The following is an 18,894-nucleotide window of genomic DNA, read 5'->3' on the forward strand; positions in this document are numbered from 1 at the left end:
GCCTTCATACTTTCAACCGTCGGATAAATCCTGTCAATGACATAAGAAGTACATGAGTAACTCTTTAACAAACGTTTGACTCTTTCAGTTTCAATTCTTTGCAGCTCAAGCTTTTGTTCCAAAGCAGCACACTTCTCGATGTAATTGTTCACAACTTTCTGCTTTATCATGAAAGCTCCCTGAAAGTGTCTTCATTGTTGTTGCTTGTTCTTCACTTGATTGATTGTATTCATTCATGGACTTGTTCAGAACATCATAAGATTCCTTTAACTGATTTAAATTGTTAATCAGCTCACTGTTCTTCTTCTTGAAAATTTCACAATTTTCACACACCACTGGAATCTTTTTAGCATTGACATCTTCATTTATTTTGAATTTCGGCACCTCTTTCATATTTTGTTTTCTAACCACCAAAAACTCTTCATCATCACTGCTGATTGGTGTTTTTACCTTTTTCTTCTTCTTCTTTGCCTTCTCATCCTCACTGTCACTTTCAGCGCTCAACTTCATATCAGCTTTGAATTTTCTTGCCCAATACTCAGTATCATCATCACTATCATCTTCAACCTTTTCCATGAAAGAAGTGTAAGCCCTAGTTTGATCAGGAATATAATCATCCCAAGTAAAATTTTCCCAGCTGAAACCCTCTGGTAACTTTTCATCTTCTTGATCAATCAAACAAGCTTTTGCATTTTCTGGAATATAATTATCCCAATTGAATGACTTCTTTTCATCTGGATTAACCACACATGCTTTCTTTCCAGAATCTTCAATTATTGGTCTTCCATGTGCAGTTTGTGCTTGATGTTGATGTTGTTGTGATGGTGATTGAGCAACCTGGTGATAGATGGCTTTTCTGTAGTAATCATTGTTGTTATTGAACGGGTTCTGAGCTCCACTTGCTTGGCGATTAGTGCACTCCCTTTTGAAGTGTCCTTTTTCCCTGCACCGAAAACAAGTGACTTTAGATTTGTCAAAACCTAAAGTAGAAACATTAGCCTCACGAAGATCATCTCTCCCCGTGATCTGCTTAAATTTCTCAGCTCTCCGTAACACGCTAGCCAAACACCACTTTATGTCCATTAGCTCCATCTCTTCAGCATCTATCTGGTCGTAGTCTTCCTTTGTTAGCATTGGATTCCCGATACGACCTGCAACAAAACAACTGTAAGATTCCAAAGCCATTCCTAATAAAGACATTTGGTTCTTAGCAACTTCCTCAGAATAATCTTGATCATTTTCAAGATTTAATACAATATTGCACTGAAGTTTCTTCCCATTTTTTGTTGCTGAAATATTTGGATCAAAAGACGGAAATGATGTGAAACTTGTTTTGCCGCTTGATCCTTTAGATGAGCTATCAGATGAATTTTTTACACTGAAGGCAGTTTCAACTTTCGGAGATAGATTTGATGATTTCTCATTCACTCCTGCTTTATAGTATAACCCGATATCCTGTTCACCATCAAAATCTTTCATTCGAATAACTTTTTCGTTGTTCCATTTCTTGAGCCTCGATCTTTTCAATGAACTTGTTGAGTGTCAAATTGCTAAAACCTTTCTTGTTTCTTAACATCATAAGATATGTGCCCCAAGTTTCATAAGGCAAAGCATCAGCAAGTTTTTCGATCAACTCTTCATTGTCTTTCTCAATACTCAATCTCTTCATGTTAGCAAGCAAATTGCAGTATCTTTCGATAATCTCTCTTGTACTCTCATTCTTTAACTGTCGAAACAGGTCGAATTCTTTCTTGAGAAGCGATTTCTTGCTTTTGACCATTTCTTCACTACCACGAAACTTTGACCTTAAAGCTTTCCAAATCGAGTATGACGTTCCATTGTGTCACGACCCAAACGAGTCGTTCAGAGGATATTCTATCAAATACAGATGCGGAAAATAAGTATTTGACTTAGGAACAGCTAGCAAATCACTTTAAACTTCTACTTGTATTGATTTCTGACAGTGTACATTCAAATCTCGATCCGGCAGCACTTCGGTACGAGTGACAAGACTGTTACAAATGTTTCGCTTGAAAGACTATTTATATGTGTTGAGGTTTCGCTTGAGCATACATGTCGTTCAAGCGGAACCTCCAACTGACATTCAAGCGGAACCATCAATGTCACTACAAGCGAAACCTATTATCTAAGACCATACAAGCGAAACCTATTACAAACACCTATACAATCTCCTATTTTCTCGTAAAACGTGCCCTGATCTAACAATCTAAGACTAAGACTCGATCTAAGACGAAGTCAACAGATGTAGTGCACCAAAAAATATGTTGGACCTTTTAAGATTCTAGAAAGGATCGGAAAAGTCGCCTACAGACTCGAACTACCGGAGGAACTTAGTAATGTCCACCCGACTTTCCATGTGTCGAACCTCCGAAAGTGCCTGGCTGAGCATGATTTAATATTACCTCTCGATGACCTCTAAGTAAACGAAACATTACACTTCGTGGAGAAGCCTGTCGAAATCATGGATCGCCAAACCAAGCAGCTCAGACGCTCGCGCATTCCTATTGTGAAAGTTCGATGGGAAGGCAAGCGAGGTGCAGAGTTCACTTGGGAACTCGAAAGCGACATGAAGACGAAGTACCCACAGTTGTTTGTTACGGCTTCGGCCTAATTTCGGGACGAAATTCCCTCAACTAGGGGAGGCTGTAACACCCCGTGTTTCGAAGTCAAAGTCAAGATTGAAGTCAAAGGAAGAAAAGATTGCTAATTGCGATCTGTCTCTCCTTGCTCAATTCCTGTTTTGACTTCTTTGACTCGTAGATAGTCTAATTTATGCTTTGTGTTAGTTGTATTATGTGGAGTAATTGTTAAGAATCGCAGTAATCGATGTATATTTATCGCTATGAAACGCTTTACGACTGTGAACAATAGAAAGTAACAATGCGATAAAGTTATCTAAACACTAATCAATCTAACTTAATCAACATCGAAATCGCAATCGAACTCGCAACTCGAATTACGCATTTTGATTATTGTTATACGTGTGTCTGTGCCTTATGTGTTACTTGTGCATGTTTATTTATGTTATGTGTGGTGATCGACCAGTTGACCGATCGACCAGCTGTCCGATCGAACAGGAGTTCGATCGACCAGCCAGTCGGCCGACCTGCTAACCGATCGACCAGCCCTTTCCTCTTTGGGTAACTCTATAAATACCCCATGTTACTTTCACACTTTCTATTTTTGGCAACTCTCTGTCCGACCAGCGCCTTCACCTTGCTTTTTCTCCGATTTCTCTCAATTCCGATAAGATCTCGTCCTAAATCTTGTACTTCCTTAATCTATACGCACTCCTACACCTTTCTATCTTTTGAATCGTAACTTTTAACCGTGAAATCATCAAGATTCAAGGCATTCTAGGATGACGTCATCATGTGTTCTTGAAGAACTTCATGTTTTGGCCTCAATCCACCAAGAATAACTTGGATCTAACCGATTTCCATATAAACAAACAAAGATCTTACATAGATCTAAACATATCACAAGAAAAGGATTGAGAGATGGTTTTTCCAACTTTCTTTCAACTCTTTTACACTCAATGCACTCAAAACTGATAGAATCAGAGCTTGTGCCGACTCACTACTCATTTTTGTGGTTATGTTGGTTCAGGATCTGGATTCTATCCTAGAGACTACCGATTTCGGGTTAAACATCGAACACCGTCTCGAACCGTTAACAGACCAGGTTGGGTGATTCCTGTCCGATCAGGGGTACCAAGTATTGACAAGGTTTCTGTTGCTTAACACGTTATCAAAACGTCTCGATAAAACGACAAACAATCAAAACAACCAAGTGTAAGACGAACAGGATGACCAGGACGGGGTGCCGTCCGATCGGACTGCTATCCGATCGAACAGCCAAACCGTACGACTGGGCAATCCGAACGACTTACACCTTGGGTCCCACACTTAACCATTTTTTTTTGCAAATCTATGAAGTCTGAGTGTTGAACGAATTGTTGTCCAATCGGACTACCATCCGATCGAACTGCCATCCGTATTATGAAACATTTAAACTTCCACACTTAAACAATTTTCAACATGTTCAATGTAGAAAGGATGCCACCCGATCGAATGACTGTCCGCTCGAATGACAACCTGCTGCGAACTTGTTCTCACTGAAGTACCTAGCCAAACGGGTTACTGTCCGATCGAACGACCGTTCGATCGACCGACCTGAAAGGTAGAGATACTTCAATGTTTTCAAAAAGCTACAACAAAAACTTCAAAAGTCAAGCCATCATACACAAACACATCTTTCCCAAAGGAAGAAACAATCCACTCGAAAGGTCACCCGACCGGATGACCATCCGAGCGGACTACCAACCGAACGAACGGTTGTCCGATCGGACTACCGTCCGATCGAACTGCTGTGCTACCCACATACACCTTGCATCGTTTTACGCGTCACTTATCGTTATGCTATCAATCTATTCAGGCTAACCCTACTCTCTAGCGCTCCCTTCAATCCATCAATCGCTGTGAGTATACTCGATCCCTTTTTGCTTTATGCACTTTTGGGTGTTACATACGTTACTTATTCTAAATCACATCAAACACACTATGCAATACATTTAACGCTAACCGTTACCGCATGTTATACGTGACTTAATGAATGCTTGTTTGTTATGTTTACACATGGAATGTTGTCTACCTGCCTTAGCAACAATAGTACTATAGTTTGGACTCAGCACCCGCTCACGCAGGGGTTGTTAAGGACAATTATTTGCATGGATTACAGTGGTGATCATGTATTACGAACTGCCTTGGGCAATCAACCCGCAGTCATTGTTATCGATAGGTTCATGTCGATAACTAACATGCTTCGTTTTACTCAGTGTACGTGCTGGTTATGCGTAAACTATTTTGAACTCTATATGCTATTATCAAACTTGTATGCTCGCCTTTACACTATGTGTATTGACTTTTATTTTAACGTATGTGACAGGTGCTTAAGATGCCTATTTGCTTGGAAATCAAGGCTAGGAAAGAGTCCTAAAAACCAACAAATAGTTGTCTGTACTAATGAAACCTGAGTTGTCGGAACAGAACTATTTGACTAGATTTTGTCTGTAATAATTACGTTATCTTTTATGACATGGTATGGGACGTGTTGTTTTAAATAATTGGTAATTGTAGTTGTTATGGAAACTTCTGGACAATCTGTTTCGCTCAGTGCCACGCCCCGATGTTTCCGCCATCGGTTGGGGTGTGACAACAGACAGGCATCAGACATTGGATTATCCTTCAACATATCAACCACATACACATTGCCACTTCTACAAGTTGTTTTTTGCTCCCGGCTATGATTTCATCAATCTTTCTAACCATTTCTGGCCCAACAAGCTTACAAGTTTCCTTAGTGAAGATCTAGTCTTTGCTTCAAGTATATTTAGAGAAAGAAATACTGTCAATGACTCATAGCTCTTGTCACTCATTTGAGACACACTAACGAGGTTAAATTTAAGATTGTTAATAAGATTGACATTTTCAAACTTGAGTTTCCCAGCCTGAACAGTCCCTGACCCCAACACCTTCCCTTTTGAATTGTTACCAAAGGATATTTCACCCGCTCCATGTTTTTTGAAATCTTTGAGTAGGGCTCTACATCCAGTCATGTGCCTGGAGCCTCCACTATCTACATACCATAAACTATCTAAGCATGCAGAAGCTCCTTGCACATCAAGTAACAAATTAGTTTAGGTGAGTCTCCAAAGCCAAGATGGCTTTGGATGGGGTCACAGACATGTCATCCTCAAGTCCAGGAGAACGGACAATGGTTTGGTCAGATGTTTGGACAGATTTTTGTAACCACTGTTGAAGACCATCTTCTGTTAAATGATGATAACCATAAGGATGCGTATTCATTTTTGGTTTAGATGACCTTTTGGAGGCTTCATAACCATGAGGGACCTTTTGGTATGATGGTTGACCATGTCCCCTTGGGAATTTGTTTGCAGGTGGTGTATCTGTTACTGAACCTCTCTGGGAACAGAGGTTGCATTTAGCTGTTTAGTAACAGGTGTTTAGACAGGGACAAAAGTCTGTTTGTTTTTGGATGTTGATTTTGTGAACTCTCCAATGCTTTTGATTTAATCTCTTTTTTTAATTTCAAAAGTTTTGGGATAAACACACTGTTAAGTTTGATGATTCTTTTTACCACAAATTGTACAATGAGGTGCAGGCACAATCACACTTGTTTTGTTAATGTCATATGCTTTTAGAAGAAAACAATCTTTTGTGTCATGATTCTTCTTTTCACAGAAATCATAAAACAGGTTTTTGACTTTCTCTATCCTCGTCCTTTTTTCAACTTCCTTTTCAACAGAGTTTGTAACCTCTTTTGGGAAGTCTTTTAAAGGAATGATTTTGCCTTGGGTGCCTTGACACCTTTAATTGTGGAAAAATCTATTGGCTTAAAATTTTCAAGAATATCACATTCATCAGACCAGGTGGGTTTGAACTGATATTTCTCAAGTTCCTCAAAAGTTGAGGAGCCCTCTAGTTTTTCTAAAACAGTTTTCTTTCCATTTTTATCAGTGACTTTGATTTTTTGACCAGCTAGATTGGTGGGAATAACTTCAACCAAGCCAGATTCATTTACAGCAGTGTTTTCAGAAATTTGATCATTTTTCCTAAATCCAGTGCCAAATTTTACATTGCTTTTGATTTGCTTTTCAAGCATCAACTCATAACCTTTACAAGATTCTACCCATTTTTCACAAGTGATTGGGTAGACTCAAGCTCCTTTTTACAACTTTGGTATTTTTCTACCATTGTTTGGAGTTGATATTTGGTTATGCTTGATTCATGTTTTAATCTGCTGATTTCACTTTCTTTTTCAAACAATTTGGATTTTAACTCTTTTAAAAGTTTTCTCAAATTGTACTTCATCATTTAAGATCGTGTTTCTAAGGTTTTCATTCACCTCTTTTATGTTAGCAAAAGCAATAATGCATTTATCTGAACACAAGTCTTTTAAAACCCGAGGTTATACCTTAGCAGCAGCCATCATGGCATAATCACATTCACCATCACATACACTAGAATCCCATGGGTCAGTCAGAGGTTCCAACATAGGTTCAACAACCTTTTCTTCCAACATATGTTCACCAACAATTTCTGATGTAACGTTTTTTTCAGCAACTTCTTCTACCACTTCAGATTTGGACTCCACTTCCTCAGATTCAGGCCCTTCTTGTATTGTTTCTAGTGCCATAAAGAAAAAAATATCTGATAAAACATCAGAATTAGCAACTAGAGCAAAATTTTCATCAGTTAAGTCCTTAGTAAGCTACTCCAATCAACAAAGCCTTGTGTAAAGAAGCTATATTGACTGGCCTCTGCTGGAGCAGATGTTTGTGCAGCTTGTGGTGCAGTTTGTACTTGAACCTGGGGTGCTGGGGCTTGAACATATTGAATTTGAGGAACAGTGGTTTGGACATACTGGACAGGAACAATGTTTACAGGGTGTGTAAAATGAGTAGTGTTTTGCATTTGAGGAGCATGGGTATATTGGGAACAATGGACAGTGCTTTGGGTGTTTTGAGGTCTTGGACTAGGGTGAGTGATTATAGGACCATTGTTTTGACTCCTACATTCCATAGCAAAGTGACCAAGCCTATTACACTTGTAACACTTATCTTTGATTTATCCAACCCAACCTTCAAGTTCCTATGCAACCCTAGAAACTTCCTACCAGTTCTTTTATAAAACTTGCTTGTTCTCACACTCAACAAGGCAAGTTGTTGCAAAATGTCCATTTCTTCCAGATCTGTGGGATCAAAATGTTGAAGGTCAGTTAACTCAAAGGACAAGTTGTCAGAGATCTGGTTTTCCGCATTAGATGTGAAAGCATAGTTGGGTGAGTAAGAATCAGAGTTGAATGCTCCGCCAGCTGTTATGTCAATGTAATGATCATAATTATGATCCTTATTACTACCAGATGATTCTTCGTGACCAAAAAGTGTTGTACTACCAAAAGAGTAGTCATCAGCCACTTTTCCCGACTCTTGTAACTTCTTTTTCTGGTTGAGCTCTCTTTCATAGGTGAGAAGCCTACCATGAAGTTGAGTCAAACTCATCTTCTTGAGCCCAACTGAGTTTCTAGCAACATAGGGTATAGTGTCCCACTTTTCTAGCATTGATCTAAGGAACCTACTATTTAAAGTTGAGTTAGCATATTCCACATTAACCAGTTTTAGCTCACTAATTAGACAACTAAACCTCTCAAACTGTTAGGCTAATGACTCTCCCTTAACGTGACAAAATGTTTCATATTGTTGGTTCAACACTTCTCTGTTGTTCTCAACGACCTTTTCTGTACCACCGAATTGCTCTTTTAGTGCATCCCATAACTCTTTTGCACTGTTACAATGTAACAGGCTAGCATAGATATCATTGGGTAGTGTTGCAGCAACTATACTAAATGCTTTAGCATCTAACTCAATTTTCTGAAAATCCTGCTCAGAGCAATTTTCAGGTTTCTTAGGTACTTGGACCTTGGGATCTTCTGCTCTCGGTACCATCGGAACATGTGTTCTGAAGATAACCGATTTCCAGCAACCGGTGTTTTGCTGTGTAAGTACATGACCCATCCTACGTTGCCGGATATTGTACTTAGATCTGACAAGCATAGGTGGCTTGTACAGTGTGCCAGTGTTATGAGGATCTTGTGTGTTTTGAGACATTTTGGTTGTTTTAAAAAGTTTTTGTTTAAACTACTTTCAACATGATTAAACTTTTAACTCTTTTTTTCAACAAATATGAACAAACGATATCAATGAATTTAAACTTATCTTTTATATCAAATTGATTGTTAAATCAAATTTGATTGACATATACTCTGATACCAATTGTTAGGATCTGAGTTTGAATTGTTTGTGTTTGTTTAAGATGAACAATGGAAGATGATAAAAACATGAAATAATATATAACGGAATGAATGTAAACTTTATAACACAAACAACGAGAGATTTGCTTTCATCATAAACACTTTCAATTGAATGATTGATTTACATATGCATGAATTACAATTCTCCCCCTCAGCCTTAGATCACTGTGTTTGTTCGTACAAATTGCAAGTGTGTGAAAGTGATCTGATAGAACAGTACATGCACTGTTCTATTTATAGTACAAAGCTAACCACTGTGGAATCTTTGCTGACATCACCTAAACAATGACATCTAACAACTATAACAAGTTGTTAACTCTGCTATAGCTAAACACTATTATATTACAAAGCACTGATTATAAGCACAGATGACTCTATCCTCTGATGAGCTCTATCCTCTAATGAAGCTTTAGCAAACCTTCTTCAAAGAGTGATCAGACATTTGTCTTCATCAGTGGTTTAACTTCAACAGACTTTGTAAACCAGCAGACCTTAGGAAGCAGCAGTTGTTTAATGCCTTCGTCATTAAGAGGAGAAGGAATCCAAAACACTGTTATTCTTGATCAGTTGTTTGCAAAACTATTTTGGCTTTCTATCCTCTGTTCTCAAGGTAGGATCCACATGAGCCAACAAAACTCAACCACAAAGGGGAATGGCTGATACCATGTTTGAATGTGAAAGATCTTTTCTTATTGATTGAATAGGAAGATACAACTACATATATATAAACATGAATAATACACTTTAGATCGTTTTCTTATTGATTGAATAGGAAGATACAACTACATATATATAGACATGAATAATACACTTTAGAGCGTTCAAATATATAAAACTAAATAATAATGATAGAGAACATTATATTATCTAACAATACATACATATATATATATATAGAGAGAGAGAAACAAAGAAAGAGAGAGAGAAAGAGAGAAAGATCTGGTTAACGACTTTCACATTATCATGTTGACAAATTAAAAAAGAACGATGGATGGTGTAAGAGTAGACAGTATTGATTTGTAATTTACTACATATTATGTGTTGCAATGGCTTTACTAGATCATCAATATAAACGACTATAGACTACATTGGTATGAAGAAGATAAAGGGGCTTATAACCACCATAATATCAAGATTTGTATTTTGATTTTAGACATGTTTGTAACCCTCTATTTTGATTTTTAGGTTTGCGTTATGGAGGAAGGATCCATTAAAAAGTGAATTTTGCTTAAGTAGCCTAAGAAGGATTGTGATGATGACATGTGACACTCTTAAAAAGTGGGAATGAAGGGCATTTTGGTCCTTATAAATAGGAGTGAAAATGACATGTGACACCTCTTTTGTTTTTTAAAAATACAACAAAAAAAAATATAGCACAAAAATGTAGTAAAAAAAAATCCAGTACAAAAAAAATATAGCACAAAAAATTGTAGTACAAAAAAATATAGCACAAAAAATATAGTACAAAAAATCAAGGTTGGAGAACTCGTTAGTCGTTAGCGGGTCGGTGAGGCAGGGACTAGCGACTACTCGGGATTACTCGGGATTAATCGGGATTAATCGGATCGGACTTTTTACATATAATTTTAAGTTTTTATACATATATACACATATTTTTATAGGTAATTTTTTTAAGTTGACAAGTTTTGACCGGAATCTGGGAGGTTTTGGCTGGAATATGTGTTTTTTTCCGAATTTTTCTGATTTTTTTTGGTTTTTTCTGATTTTTTCCGATTTTTTTTGTTTTTTCCCGATTTTTTCCGATTTTTCCCGACCGACTAGTCGCGATTAGGCCCGACTAGGGCCGATTAGGGCCGACTAGGCCGACTAGCGATTTTTTTACTGATTAGCTGAAAATTACTCAGTTGATGGGCGACTAGCGACTAGTCAGCGATTAATCGCCGACTAGTCGCGATTTTTGCAACCATGAAAAATATAACACGAAAAAATTTAGCAAAAAAATGTAGTACAAAAAAATCTAACACAAAAAATTGAGAAAAAAAATTAAGACAAAAAAATCCAACACAAAAAATTTAGCACAAAAATATAATACAAAAATCTAGCACAAAAAATGTTATACAATATAGAAATACAACACATTTTAGTGGGTTTTTTTAGTTTTCATATTTTATATAGCAATATGGTTCTCAAATTAAAAATAAAAAGACGCTCGATTTTACGGTGAAATTTTTTTGAAAAAATAATGTCGTATAAAAAAGTTATGAACGTCTAAAAAATGAGGGTGGAATATGCATGTGCCTTGCATGTGAAGAGAGAAAGTTCATAAATATGATTTTCCCAAGATACTCTTACACTCATCCTTTCCCCTACACTTTCATCTTAACCATTAATTTAAAAATGAATGATTAAGATTCCTTCTCATCCTACTTAGGCAAAATAAACTTTTTATTTGATCCAACTTTTTATTTGATCTTACCCGTCGTTATGTACATCTCTTCATATGGCATCAATAACATGTTTGTTTTAGGTTTGTTTTACCCATATACAATAACAATAATTGGTAATAAATTAAAAGTGATACTAATCTAAAATATAACAATAACAATAATTGGTAATAAATTAAAAGTGATACTAATCTAAAATAAAAGTTCAAAAACTACAAAATAATGAGAATAATAATTAACTAAAAAACAAATTCTGAACAAAGCATTCATACTTGTTGACATGTAACAAAATTTGAAGCAACAAAAACTAGAACCAATTTGAAACATTGAAGTCCCTTAGCTTGCTGAGATGTCTTTCCATGTCCTTTCTGCCCTTGTCCCACTCTTCCCTGTGAACTACAGTCGTTGGATCATCTCTCTCCTCCTACAAGAATAAAGAAATATCATCTGCTTAGACAAGATCCAATACTCTTGAATCTAAAATTAATATATATACAAGACAAGATCATCACCGAGGGAATTATTTTAAATGATGTTGCATTATCCCGAATAACCAGAAAATCGTTCTTTCGATCCCTGTTTCTTCCTTCAGGAACTGTCACCTGTAATACATGGTCATAATATTTATTATCATTCTTTAATATGTATGTAATATAATACCAAGGTAAAAAACATAAAGGATTAAACCGAAAGGTAACTCAGCTGCCATTTCCCGAAACCGTAACTAGCACAGATAAATTTATCAAAAACAGCCAAAGCAGACCATCAACTCAACGGGACTTACGCCAACAAGTATATTTAGTAAAGAAAAAGGTTGAAAGTGATCTAAAATATATTTTAAATATAATAATGTATGTAATATCTTAAATTGTTATTATTCACAAGAACTATTCAGATTAGGACAAAATAATTCTCTTATAACTAAAATCATTATTAGAATGGACAAGATAAACCTATCCCACCAAGTACAAAAAAAAAAAAAAAAAAAAAAAAATCACTACCCAACTGGATAACATTTTGTATGATACAAAGCCTCATCTGTAGTTTGTAAAATGGGAGTGTAGATATATATATATACTTACCAAGACTTTGGCCCGAGTTATCGACTTTGTCTTTGAATCTATAACATAAATCTCTTCAAAGTCAAGCACAAAATCGGGATCATCCAACCGCCGGTTCCTGTAGTGCTTCGTCAAAAACACCTTCAACAAGAAACAGAGCTATTATACTGCATCATAAGGATGAAAACGAAAGAAAATTACATATTGAGCATAATTTATAGTAAACATATAGTTTGATAACCATATCTAATGTATTAATTAAAAAATCTGCTTGCAGTTAACCCAACCCAAGCGACCCGATCCATTTTGACTCATTACATAGAGGTATCAAGAAACAAGAGCCTTATGCAGACCACAAAATCATACTGAGATAGAAAGAAAGTAGGTCAAAACAACATTTGTATCAGTTGTAACGTGTTAGGTTGAGCCAAAAAACTTTTTGCCCAAAATACTTGGCTTTTACTTTAGAAACCACGGGTGTATCAAATATGATTTCACAAGGTATCTTATACCGATAAGAACTAAAAGCTATTAAGATTAGGAGGTTTTGTATCTTAAGAAGACACATTGGCCCACTATCAACATGTTGAAAATGTTCCATTCATTTGACCCGTAGCCTTTTATTTTATTTCACCAGTCTGACCCGTTAAACATTACCATAACCAACACATTCACAAGTAACTGCCATCCATAATGCACAAAATGATGAGCAATCAAAAGCAGACAACAAATTTAGCAAGACTATGTCAACAAGATACATTTCATCCTAATTTGAGCTATATAAATATAATCATGGGTTCCTCACCTTCATAACCTCCCACTCTGATTTGTACATGGGATCCCGAAGTGCATCAATTGGCGGTTCTGTGACGTTATAGGTACCCCAGTCACTCTTTGCACATCTAATATACTGCAATTCAAAATATTATCCTCTTGATTTCTTATAAAACTCTACTTTTGAATATGAAAAAAGGAATCATTTATATTAAAAAAAAAAAAACTAAAAACTAAGAAAATTAACCTTCTCGGGCATGGGCGCAAGAACACGTGGAATCGCATAGATATCAGTATCCGGTTCGGTCACATACATCTGCAACACCAAACCATTATTTATTTTGGTGTAAACACATAATAATATTTTAAATTTTCTTGACCAATTGGACACCAACCCTTTTCTAGCACTACCAATGCTGAACTTTTTATTAACTTGAACCAACTTTGAGGTCAACCAGACCTCAGTTAGTTACTGGATATGCATCCAAATCAACTATCCAACACGTTTTTGTGGAACTATGGAAAGCCCCACTAATACCCTCCCTGGTAAACACAACTTGTACTTGGCAGAAAACCAGTGAAACTCAACCACTTAACATTGAAGGTTTATCCAACACCTTGTTAAAGCATGCTTAATTTACCCTTGTTTTTTCTATGCCATTTAAACAAACATATATTTAACAAGATAAGTTAAGAAAGTAAGTAAGAAAGACGATATACCTCTCTGAAATCGTAGACATCATTATCGGGATCAGGCGGCTTCCGGATAAAAAAATCACAATCCATCAAACTTATTTTATGAAACTCATCCTCGTTAATACGATAATCAACAACCTCCTCGGAGTTCCACCCTTGAGTGGACACGAAGCTCTTACTATGCACCATCGTAATCCCATCATCACCACCACCACCGACAACCTCCTCGTACTCAACGTCGTAGTCTCTCTTATTATCCCCCTCATCTGCCTCTTCTTCGTCCAGGTCCTCGTGATCTGCTTCTCCAGCGCCGTCTGCGTCATCTCCGCCGCCGTCTGCGTCGCCGCCGCCGTCTCCGTCGTCGGAGAAGATTCTGAAGTCTCGGCGTTTGGGAAATGGTTTGAGGGATAAGGGGAAGGTGCGGATTCGGGGGAGTGAGGGAATTGGGGAAATGGATGGGAAAGTGCAGACCTGTAGTAGTGGGATTGGATTTGGATTTGGAATTGGAAGGAAGAAGAGGGTGGTGCTCATGACGGTTTCAGGGTTTAAGATAAGGTTTTTCGGAGAGGTGAAACAGTAAATACTTTTATAATAAGAAAGCCTCTCTCTATCTATATATACTATTTATTTCTTGTTTGTTTGACAAAACTTTAAATGCTATTTCATTTGTTCTCTTTATTTGTTGTTTGTCAAAACTGTTGAGTGTTATTTAATCTGCCTAAGAGTTGATAATAAGAGTTGATAATGGATATCTTGCATCTATGTGAGTGACAAAACTTATCTTATAAGGAGTGATCGGGAATGGTTGTAAGTGGAGGAGAAAAAAAATATATGAGAATATTACTATTCATCTATAATTATATGGAAAATAATGTTCACCTTTTATAAATTTTTAATATTTTTAAAGGTGATTGTAAATGAAGGAAAGAAAAAAAATGTAATAATAAAGGTATATAAAATATTATTTACTTACTTGGGTGGGGTTCGGCTACAAAGTCCATTTTTCCTACAAAGTGTACAAAGTCATAAAACACCACAATTTCGGCCATAAAACACACTCAAAACCCACAAATAATAGAGTGAAGATCACTAAAACACAATATCCAAACCCTAACAGTCCATAAAAACTTCAAACACACCATCGTAGAACAATGAATATAAAACACAACATGATAATCAACATAAAACACACTAATGTTAGTCATTCGATAATCAAAGCCTTATCATCCAAAACACAACACAAAACCCACAAATATGACGTTTTAGTAATCTTCACTTTGTTATTTATGAATTCTGAGTGTATTTTTTGGTTGATATTGTGATGTTTTATGACTTTTTACACTTTGTAGGAAAAATGGACTTTGTAGCAAACTCCCACCCTTACTTAAAAATGATAGAAAAAAGATAGTGATTTTTAGTGTAATTATATAAATATGGATAAAGAATACAATGCGAATGCTCTAATAGTAAAAAAAGGGAATTTAAAAAACATCTATCAAATTTAAGTTGTACCATATGTAATAAATTTAAGTTGTCCATATGTAATAAAAAATTACAATATCAAATATATTAACGATATACGTTGAATTATACATGTTTTTATACCCCAAAACACTTCCGTTTTAAGTGTTTTTGACCGAAACCGCGACGTTTAGGTACCAAATCCGGTACTTTTATATTTTCAGGTCTTAAACGGAGCACAAAAGAAAAATCTGATGAAAACGGACAAATTCCGATGCAAATCTGATAAAACGGACAAAATTTTGATTACTGCCAGGTGTCACACGACCGTGCGACCTGATGGCACTACCGTGTGGATCGCTCAATCTCGGAAGCACTGCCAGTGCAACTGATAGTGCCAATTTGTCCCCGAGTCGCACTACCGTGCGACCCGCCGCATGACCGTGCAATGGCTTGACCAAGCTTTCTGATCAAAGTTCTGATAACATTGCACTACCGTGCGACCCATGGCATGACCGTGCCAATCTGATGACTCAGACAACTTGTCCACTAGTCCACTTGTCTGACCCCGAATCGGAGAAATAACGTCACCCGACAACACCTGTCGCAAGACCGTGCCATACCAAAAGTTGCCTATAAATAGAGCCATTCGCTACTGGTTTCAATGTTGGGTTTTTCTCCATTTTTCTAGGCGATTTCTGGGTTCCGAAGTAGTACTGATCAGATCCATTTGAAGCCTCAAGATCGAGTGGAAGCATAACCGATCCAACCCATCAATTCCTTGCTTGTTTATGGTTCGATTCCTTGTTCTTGAACATGTTTTCTGATCATTATTCAAGTATTGAGCTGATGTTAGTTTATGTTTAATGTAGTATTACGTAATAGTAGTAGTGAACTTGTTTCTTGAATAATTGTTATGTTGTAATCTTGTTTGTATGAATCTTCATGATTATATAATGAATGTTTCATTGATGTTGAGTTCTTGATTATGTTTGATTGTCTTGGATAATGAATATGTGGTTAGTGAGATGGTAACTATTTCTTGATTAATCACTTGTTTGTAAACTTGTTTACACCATGAGACTCGAGAGGGGTATTGGTTTTATCTAAGATATATCTTATTTTGATTAGGAATGCTTTCTTGCACGTAAGGGTTCTAACGAATTATATAGTGTTGATTACATGTTCTTGAACGCGGTTTATGATCCTTGTTTAGTAGTTTTGATCTGAAATTGCTGACATGGTAGCTTTGTGTTCAAGACTTGTAAATGTGAAATATTTTGTTATATGATCTACTTAAATGCTTATCCTCGTGGCTGTATTGTGACCGTCGGTATTGCTTTCTTTGATAAGTGAGGTTAGAAAACTCCTAGCGGATGACTAATCTATCTTTAAAGGTTCACATGAATAAATATCAATAGCTCGCTAAAGAATGAGTTTAGGTGGTTAACGTGTGTTTATCGCGTTAACTTTCCGAAGAATTATCATGTTAGAAAACTCCTAGCTGATGACTAACTGTCTTGAAATTGGAAAATTGATTAAGTGTTTTTTTGTGACATATGTGATATAGATAACATGTTTAGGATATTTGTGCAACAAGATAATAGTATATTTATATTTTAGATATAATTTAGATAACTTAGTTAAACATGTCACACCCGCTCATAGCGGAAGCGCGAGGTGTGATCTGATCGGTTCTCATTGCATAACAATATAAGTGAACATACTAAATGAATAAAAACAAGCTCCAATGCCATTGTCATAATCGTTTCAAAAGAACGCAACATAAGCTAAATATATTGGTCACAAAAAAATCAAATGAAAGTAAGTTGTTATTGTTTTATACATCAAAATGTAAGTCTTAAAATGTCAAGGCGTTGACCACTATATCACCGCAAAGAGGCGGTATATAACGGGCAAACCCTTCAAATGATGGCATGGAGTCTTGATACTTGCTTTCCTTGACTGAAATGTCTGCATGGTCCACAAATTTCCTGAAATACATGTTAAGTTTGAAAACATCAACAAAAGTTGGCGAGTTCATGCAATTTAGTTGTATGAGATGTATCTGTAAAATGTGAGTTGTATAAAATGTATCTGCAAAATGCGAGTTGTATAAAATGTATCCATAAAATGTGAGTTGTATAAAATGTATCTGTATGTAATGATGTAGTATGTAAAGCGTCAATGAAATCGTTGATCATTAATGTTTCGCGAGGACATTAATATGTGTGACGAATTAGGAAGCAATCCAAACCTAGACGATTTCGTGTCGACTACTATCAACTGGGACACAAATGCACTCTTCTGTATGGGTCCACGACCAAGAGTGGGGCTCGCCAAAACCCATTAGATCTAACCCTCTGTACCTAGGTCCAAACTTGATTAATGGTGCTTAGATGTATGACCCTAATCGCACATGATCTAAGGTGTTTCATTCCATGACTTAACATACAATTGAACATGTATTTTCCCCGATAGTTGTAAAGTTGTAAAACATTTAAAATGAATATGGGACATGAACTCACTGAATTGCGTCCGTGAATGGTAAGTAACTGTGATCTGACGTACGGTCGTCTTGAATAGTGTCACGACCTACAAACATTCTATATTTGTTAGACACTTCGGTCTTGTAATGACTTGAGTACAAGTCTTTTATCTTGAATATGTGTTAAGACTTGTATGTCTTTGTTATTCATTGAACTACGTATTAGATGTATGATTTGTTAAATTGTTATATATATATTTCACCAAATATATATATATATATATATATATATATATATATATATATATATATATATATGTAATCTTGTATCTTGTGAGTTGTATCATCGGGTCTTGTCCTCTTGATTTCATGACTTGTATGAATAAATTGTATAATTGTATTTTCATCAATTATATGTCATTGGGCTGGGCCCATGTCTTAATGCTATTGGGCCTTAGCCCATATGTTTTGACATTGGGCTTAGCCCATGTATTCATGTTATTGGGCTTAATAGTATTGGGCCTAAATAGTATTAGGCCTAAAGGTTATTGGGCTTAATGTTATTGGGCCTTGGCCCATATGTTTGGTATTGGGCTTAGCCCATGAGTTTTTTATATTGAGCTTAGCCCATGTATTTATGTTATGCCCATTTAAGATGATAAGCCCATTTGTATAAAATAAGCCCATATGTAAAATAAGCCCATTTGTATTAAAAATAAGCCCATTTATATAAAATAGGCCCATATGTATAATAAGCCAATTTGTATAAAATAAGCCCATGTGTTAAAATATATTCTTTCATTTTTATAAAAGTTACTAAATATAGGCTTTTTAATTAAAAGAATACATAATAGTTTTTATAAGTTTCAAAACATCCGGATATTGTTGTCGGTGATTTGTATGTATTTGCATCGAAAGATAGCCTAAGCGTCGTAGTAACTCTTCGGAATGGCGATATGTTTATAGATTCGCCCGTCGTCCGTTTTGAACATAAGTTGTGTCCGAAGGCTCGGAATGCCCGTAAGTTGTTTTTAAGGCGTATTTAAATGTAGTCTTGTAAGACTTTAGTCGAAATGTACATTGTGTTTATTTGCAC

General features: G+C 36.2%; 1 protein-coding gene across 1 annotated transcript; it reads right to left on the bottom strand.

Annotated features, from left to right (window-relative positions):
* Positions 1-11,528: 11,528 nt before the first annotated feature.
* Positions 11,529-14,444, bottom strand: LOC110919638. Its single transcript, XM_022163906.2, has 6 exons — positions 13,874-14,444; positions 13,401-13,469; positions 13,185-13,289; positions 12,401-12,520; positions 11,831-11,920; positions 11,529-11,742 (listed from the first exon to the last, which is right to left on the bottom strand). The coding sequence occupies exons 1-6, from the start codon at positions 14,378-14,380 to the stop codon at positions 11,626-11,628; spliced, it is 1,008 nt and encodes a 335-aa protein (XP_022019598.1). The 5' UTR covers positions 14,381-14,444; the 3' UTR covers positions 11,529-11,625.
* Positions 14,445-18,894: the final 4,450 nt, after the last annotated feature.

The sequence above is a fragment of the Helianthus annuus genome, chromosome 2 (assembly GCF_002127325.2).
Source record: "Helianthus annuus cultivar XRQ/B chromosome 2, HanXRQr2.0-SUNRISE, whole genome shotgun sequence".
Classification (NCBI taxonomy): Eukaryota; Viridiplantae; Streptophyta; class Magnoliopsida; order Asterales; family Asteraceae; genus Helianthus; species Helianthus annuus.